At 44.6% G+C, this 7,952-nt stretch overlaps 1 protein-coding gene across 1 annotated transcript in view; it reads right to left on the minus strand.

Annotated features, from left to right (window-relative positions):
* Positions 1-7,738, minus strand: part of LOC141171965 (alpha-tectorin-like) — a 29,721-nt gene extending 21,983 nt beyond the window's left edge. The window contains exon 1 of the mRNA XM_073655700.1: positions 7,632-7,738. Coding sequence (XP_073511801.1) covers positions 7,632-7,723 — 92 coding nt within the window. The 5' untranslated portion in view covers positions 7,724-7,738. The remainder of the gene's footprint in view (positions 1-7,631) is intronic.
* Positions 7,739-7,952: the final 214 nt, after the last annotated feature.

The raw sequence follows: 7,952 nt of genomic DNA on the forward strand, positions 1-7,952 counted from the left end.
TACTGTCTGCTGAGCCATGTATCTAATCCTCTCCTGTGTGATACTGTCTGCTGAGCTGTGTATCTAATCCTATCCTGTGTGACACTGTCTGCTGAGCAGTGTATCTAATCCTATCCTGTGTGATACTGTCTGCTGAGCCGTGTATCTAATCCTCTCCTGTGTGATACCGACTGCTGAGCTGTGTATCTAATCCTCTCCTGTGTGATACTGTCTGCTGAGCTGTGTATCTAATCCTATGCTGTGTGATACTGTCTGCTGAGCTGTGTATCTAATCCTATCCTGTGTGATACTGTCTGCTGAGCTGTGTATCTAATCCTATCCTGTGTGATACTGTCTGCTGAGCCGTGTATCTATTCCTCTCCTGTGTGATACTGTCTGCTGAGCCGTGTATCTAATCCTCTCCTGTGTGATACTGTCTGCTGAGCTGTGTATCTAATCCTATCCTGTGTGACACTGTCTGCTGAGCTATGTATCTAATCCTCTCCTGTGTGATACTGTCTGCTGAGCCGTGTATCTAATCCTATCCTGTGTGATACTGTCTGCTGAGCCGTGTATCTAATCCTCTCCTGTGTGATACTGTCTGCTGAGCTGTGTATCTAATCCTCTCCTGCGTGATACTGTCTGCTGAGCTGCGTATCTAATCCTCTCCTGTGTGATACTGTCTGCTGAGCTGTGTATCTAATCCTATCCTGTGTGATACTGTCTGCTGAGCTGTGTATCTAATCCTCTCCTGTGTGATACTGTCTGCTGAGCTGTGTATCTAATATTCTTCTGTGTGATACTGCCTGCTGAGCTGTGTATCTAATCCTCTCCTGTGTGATACTGTCTGCTGAGCCCTGTATCTAAACCTCGCCTGTGTGATACTGTCTGCTGAGCAGTGTATCTAATCCTATCCTGTATGATACCATCTGCTGAGCTGTGTATCTAATCCTCTCCTGTGTGATACTGTCTGCTGAGCCGTGTATCTAATCCTCTCCTGTGTGATACTGTCTGCTGAGCCCTGTATCTAAACCTATCCTGTGTGATACTGTCTGCTGAGCTGTGTATCTAATCCTCTCCTGTGTGATACTGTCTGCTGAGCTGTGTATCTAATCCTATCCTGTGTGATACTGTCTGCTGAGCCCTGTATCTAATCCCATCCTGTGTGATACTGTCTGCTGAACCGCGGTATCTAATCCTATCCTGTGTGATACTGTCTGATGAGCCGTGTATCTAACCCTATCCTGTGTGATACTGTCTGATGAGCCGTGTATCTAATCCTATCCTGTGTGATACTGTCTGCTGAGCCGTGTATCTAATCCTCTCCTGTGTGATACTGTCTGCTGAGCTGTGTATCTAATCCTCTCCTGTGTGATACTGTCTGCTGAGCTGCGTATCTAATCCTCTCCTGTGTGATACTGTCTGCTGAGCCGTGTATCTAATCCTCTCCTGTGTGATACTGTCTGCTGAGCTGCGTATCTAATCCTCTCCTGTGTGATATTGTCTGCTGAGCTGTGTATCTAATCCTCTCCTGTGTGATACTGTCTGCTGAGCTGCGTATCTAATCCTCTCCTGTGTGATACTGTCTGCTGAGCCGTGTATCTAATCCTATCCTGTGTGATACTGTCTGCTGAGCCGTGTATCTAATCCTATCCTGTGTGATACTGTCTACTGAGCCGTGTATATAATCCTCTCCTGTGTGATACTGTCTGCTGAGCTGTGTATCTAATCCTCTCCTGTGTGATACTGTCTACTGCGCTGCGTATCTAATCCTCTCCTGTGTGATACTGTCTGCTGAGCTGTGTATCTAATCCTATCCTGTGTGATACTGTCTGCTGAGCTGTGTATCTAATCCTCTCCTGTGTGATACTGTCTGTTGAGCTGTGTATCTAATCCTCTCCTGTGTGATACTGTCTGCTGAGCCGTGTATCTAATCCAATCCTGTGTGATACTGTCTGCTGAGCTGTGTATCTAATCCTCTCCTGTGTGATACTGTCTGCTGAGCTGTGTATCTAATCCTATCTTGTGTGATACTGGCTGCTGAGCTGTGTATCTAATCCTATCCTGTGTGATACTGTCTGCTGAGCTGTGTACCTAATCCTCTCCTGTGTGATACTGGCTGCTGAGCTGTGTATCTAATCCTATCCTGTGTGATACTGTCTGCTCAGCTGTGTATCTAATCCTCTCCTGTGTGATACTGTCTGCTGAGCCGTGTATCTAATCATATCCTGTGTGATACTGTCTGCTGAGCCGTGTATCTAATCCTATCCTATGTGATACTGTCTGCTGAGCTGTGTATCTAATCCTATACTGTGTGATACTGTCTGCAGAGTTGTGTATCTAATCATATCCTGTGTAATACTGTCTGCTGAGCCGTGTATCTAATCCTCTCCTGTGTGATACTGTCTGCTGAGCTGTGTATCTAATCCTCTCCTGTGTGACTGTCTGCTGAGCAGTGTATCTAATCCTATCCCGTGTGATACTGTCTGCTGAGCTGTTTATCTAATCCTATCCTGTGTGATACTGTCTGCTGACCTGTGTATCTAACCCTGTCCTGTGTGATACTGTCTGCTGAGCTTTGTATCTAATCCTCTCCTGTGGGATACTGTCTGCTGAGCCGTGTATCTAATCCTATCCTGTGTGATACTGTCTGCTGAGCCATGTATCTAATCCTATCCTGTGTGATACTGTCTACTGAGCTGTGTATCTAATCCTCTCCTGTGTGATACTGTCTGCTGAGCTGTGTATCTAATCCTCTCCTGCGTGATACTGTCTGCTGAGCCGTGTATCTAATCCTATCCTGTGTGATACTGTCTGCTGAGCTGTGTATCTAATCTTATCCTGTGTGATACTTTCTGCTCAGCTTTGAATCTAATCCTCTCCTGTGTTATACTGTCTGCTGAGCTGTGTATCTAATCCTCTCCGGTGTGATACTGTCTGCTGAGCCGTGTATCTAATCCTCTCCTGTGTGATACTGTCTGCTGAGCCGTGTATCTAATCCTATCCTGTGTGATACTGTCTGCTGAGCTGTGTATCTAATCCTATACTGTGTGATACTGTCTGCTGAGCTGTGTATCTAATCCTCTTTGGTGTGATACTGTCTGCTAAGCCGTGTATCTAATCCTATCCTGTGTGATACTGTCTGCTGAACTGTGTATCTAACCCTGTCCGGTGTGATACTGTCTGCTGAGCCATGTATCTAATCCTATCCTGTGTGATACTGTCTGCTGAGCTGTGTATCTAATCCTCTCCGGTGTGATACTGTCTGCTGAGCCGTGTATCTAACCCTGTCCTGTGTGATACTGTCTGCTGAGCTGTGTATCTAATCCTATCCTGTGTGATACTGTCTGCTGAGCTGTGTATCTAATCCTATCCTGTGTGATACTGTCTGCTGAGCTGTGTATCTAATCCTATCCTGTGTGATACTGTCTGCTGAGCTGTGTATCTAATCACCTCCTGTGTGATCCTGTCTGCTGAACCATGTATCTAATCCTATCCTGTGTGATACTGTCTGCTGAGCTGTGTATCTAATCATCTCCTGTGTGATACTGTCTGCTGAGCTGTGTATCTAATCCTATCCTGTGTATACTGTCTGCTGAGCCATGTATCTAATCCTCTCCTGTGTGATACTGTCTGCTGAGCCGTGTATCTAATCCTATCCTGTGTGATACTGTCTGCTGAGCTGTGTATCTAACCCTCTCCTGTGTGATACTGTCTGCTGAGCCATGTATCTAATCCTCTCCTGTGTGATACTGTCTGCTGAGCCGTGTATCTAATCCTATCCTGTGTGATACTGTCTGCTGAGCTGTGTATCTAATCCCATCCTGTGTGATACTGTCTGCTGAGCTGTGTATCTAATCATCTCCTGTGTGATACTGTCTGCTGAGCTGTGTATCTAATCCTCTCCTGTGTGATGCTGTCTGCTGAGCCGTGTATCTAATCCTGTCCTGTGTGATACTGTCTGTTGAGCCGTGTATCTAATCCTATCCTGTGTGATACTGTCTGCTGAGCTGTGTATCTAATCCTATCCTGTGTGATACTGTCTGCTGAGCCGTGTATCTAATCCGATCCTGTGTGATACTGTCTGCCGAGCTGTGTATCTAATCCTATCCTCTGTGATACTGTCTGCTGAGCCATGTATCTAATTCTCTCCTGTGTGATATTGTCTGCTGAGCTGTGTATCTAATCCTATCCTGTGTGATACTGTCTGCTGAGCTGTGTATCTAATCCTCTCCTGTGTGATACTGTGTGCTGAGCTGTGTATCTAATCCTCTCCTGTGTGATATTGTCTGCTGAGCTGTGTATCTAATCCTCTCCTGTGTGATACTGTCTGCTGAGCTGTGTATCTAATCCCATCCTGTGTGATACTGTCTGCTGAGCTGTGTATCTAATCCTCTCCTGTGTGATATTGTCTGCTGAGCTGTGTATCTAATCCTCTCCTGTGTGATACTGTCTGCTGAGCTGTGTATCTAATCCCATCCTGTGTGATACTGTCTGCTGAGCCGTGTATCTAATCCTATCCTGTGTGATACTGTCTTCTGAGCCGTGTATCTAATCCTCTCCTGTGTGATACTGCCTGCTGAGCCATGTATCTAATCCTATCCTGTGTGATACTGTCTGCTGAGCTGTGTATCTAATTCTATCCTGTGTGATATTGTCTGCTGAGCCGTGTATCTAATCATCTCCTGTGTGATCCTGTCTGCTGAGCCGTGTATCTAATCCTATCCTGTGTGATACTGTCTGCTGAGCCCTGTATCTAATCCTCTCCTGTGTGATACTGTCTGCTGAGCTGTGTATCTAATCCTATCCTGTGTGATACTGTCTGCTGAGCCGTGTATCTAATCCTCTCCTGTGTGATACTGTCTGCTGAGCTGTGTATCTAATCCGATCCTGTGTGATACTGTCTGCTGAGCCGTGTATCTAATCCTATCATGTGTGATACTGTCTGCTGAGCTGTGTATCTAATCCTCTCCTGTGTGATACTGTCTGCTGAGCTGTGTATCTAATCCGATCCTGTGTGATACTGTCTGCTGAGCCGTGTATCTAATCCTATCATGTGTGATACTGTCTGCTGAGCTGTGTATCTAATCCTCTCCTGTGTGATACTGTCTGCTGAGCTGTGTATCTAATCATCTCCTGTGTGATACTGTCTGCTGAGCCGTGTATCTATTCCGATCCTGTGTGATACTGTCTGCTGAGCCGTGTATCTAATCCTATCCTGTGTGATACTGTCTGCTGAGCAGTATCTAATCCTCTCCTGTGTGATACCGTCTGCTGAGCTGTGTATCTAACCCTATACTGTGTGATACTGTCTGATGAGCTGTGTATCTAATCCTCTCCTCTGTGATACTGTCTGCTGAGCTGTGTATCTAATCCTATCCTGTGTGATACTGTCTGCTGAGCTGTGTATCTAATCCTCTCCTGTGTGATACTGTCTGCTGAGCCATGTATCTAATCCTGTCCTGTGTGATACTGTCTGCTGAGCCGTGTATCTAATCCTCTCCTGTGTGATACTGTCTGCTGAGCTGTGTATCTAATCCTCTCCTGTGTGATACTGTCTGCTGAGCTGTATCTAATCCTCTCCTGTGTGATACTGTCTGCTGAGCCGTGTATCTAATCCTATCCTGTGTGATACTGTCTGCTGAGCCGTGTATCTAATCCTCTCCTGTGTAATACTGTCTGCTGAGCCGTGTATCTAATCCTCTCCTGTGTGATACTGTCTGCTGAGCCCTGTATCTAATCCTGTCCTGTGTGATACTGTCTGCTGAACCGTGTATCTAATCCTATCCTGTGTGATACTGTCTGCTGAGCCGTGTATCTAATTTTATCCTGTGTGATACCGTCTGCTGAGCTGTGTATCTAATCCTCTCCTGTGTGATACTGTCTGCTGAACTGTGTATCTAATCCTCTCCTGTGTGATACTGTCTGCTGAGCCATGTATCTAATCCTCTCCTGTGTGATACCGTCTGCTGAGCCGTGTATCTAATCCTCTCCTGTGTGATACTGTCTGCTGAGCCGTGTATCTAATCCTATCCTGTATGATACTGTCTGCTGAGCTGTGTATCTAATCCTCTCCTGTGTGATACTGTCTGAGCCGTGTATCTAATCCTATCCTGTGTGATACTGTCTGCTGAGCTGTGTATCTAATCCTCTCCTGTGTGATACTGTCTGAGCCGTGTATCTAATCCTCTCCTGTGTGATACTGTCTGAGCCGTGTATCTAATCCTCTCCTATGTGATACTGTCTGAGCCGTGTATCTAATCCTCTCCTGTGTGAGCGAGCCCCCATCATGTAATACAACGTTATACAGGTCTGTCCGGAGCACAATACTGATGTAAATGATAATATTTCCATAAGACAATATCTCTGTATGAATAGAAACACAAGTGAATGATTGCGGAATGTTCAGTAGAAGTGAGAACACTGTAACATTCTATCCTTTGTCTTCTATTTGTAAATAACAATGTGAGTGATACATAATAACATTATCAGAAATGCAGCTGGTGCTGACACTGACTTGACTGATGTTTGCTTCTCCATTCACATCCAAAGCTGCAACAACAACTTGCTGGTTTCCAAAGAGCCTTGTATTATATGAGCTCAGATACAATGTTGTACAATTCGGAAGCAGCTCTGGATGTTAATGGAGACAAAAAAAGCATGAAAAAACTTAGCCAAAAAACTGCAGTGCTAAATGCTTGTAAAGTTATGGATGTAGCAGAGCTGAAAGCATAAAGTTACTCTTTACGGCTCCTTAATTTTAACATTAACTCTAGCAGTCTCCCCTTACTAGTAATAACCCCTAGTAGGACTACATGAACACAGAGTTCGTGGAGCAGAGACAGATCGGAAACTCTCCAATTTCTCCTTTGGTGCTCGCCAGCCGCTGTTAACCTTTTAAATCCTGCTGTCAGTGATTGACAGCGGGATTTAACACACACCAGCCGGAAGCATGTTACAAATCACGTGATTGCAGGGCGCCGATGGGTTGTCTTCACAGCCGGAGGTCTGTCGAAGAGCCCCGTACTTGTCATGACGATCCTGCTGTGAATGCCGGTTTGTGGCTGACGTTCAAAGGAGATCGAGCTGAAGCCCTGCTATGTGTAGCACAGGCGATTCACCACTTAAATAAAAAAGAAACTATACATGTTTGGTATCTGTGAACTCGTACTGACCTGGAGAATCATAATGGCAGCTCAGTTTTACCATTTAGTGAACATGTTAAATAAAAAAATAAGAAAAACAATTGTGGAATTGCACTTTTTTTTGCAATTTAACCGCACTTGGAATTTTTTTTCCCGTTTTCCAGTAGACTATATGGCAAAATCAATGGTGCCATTCAAAAGTACGAATCGTCCCACAAAAAAAAAACAAGCCATACTGAAGAAAAAATAAAAAAGTTTTGGCTGTTGGGAAAAGGGGAGGAAAAAAACAAAAAGGCAAAAAAAAATGGAAAATGGCAATTTCGTGGAGGGGTTAAACTACATGAGTGCAAAATAACAAACTCATCTCTGCTGCATCTGTGCACAAAGGGAACTGGTATTTTTCCCATTGGCACCATTGCAATGAACAGTATAGAATTATTACATACAATGTATATTGCATGTATCCATAGAGCTGCACTTTCCCCCCTCCCCCAGCGCTGCTCCTACCTCCTCCTGTGCTTCTCGGCTGTACAGTGAAGGGCAGCACCTGTAGATGTCACACATCTTATAACTTTGGATTTGGGGGAGTAACATGTCATCGTTTTACATATTAATGATGCTGATGGCGTCTGCTCTACATGCAGATTTGGAAAAAAATAAAGGGACATTTTGTAGCCACTTTTTCTATCGCCTTTTCAGCAATTCCAGACTATGCTATAGCAGCTGGATATAGGATTACTTTATTCTTTAGCCTAGAGTTTTTATAGGATTATTTTTTGGAAACTCTCCAAATCCTCCAGCAAATCTTAAAACTCTTCAAAAAGTTTG

This window comes from Phyllobates terribilis, unplaced genomic scaffold (genome assembly GCF_046119375.1).
Source record: "Phyllobates terribilis strain yellow unplaced genomic scaffold, ASM4611937v1 Scaffold_12__6_contigs__length_324123572, whole genome shotgun sequence".
Lineage (NCBI taxonomy): Eukaryota > Metazoa > Chordata > Amphibia > Anura > Dendrobatidae > Phyllobates > Phyllobates terribilis.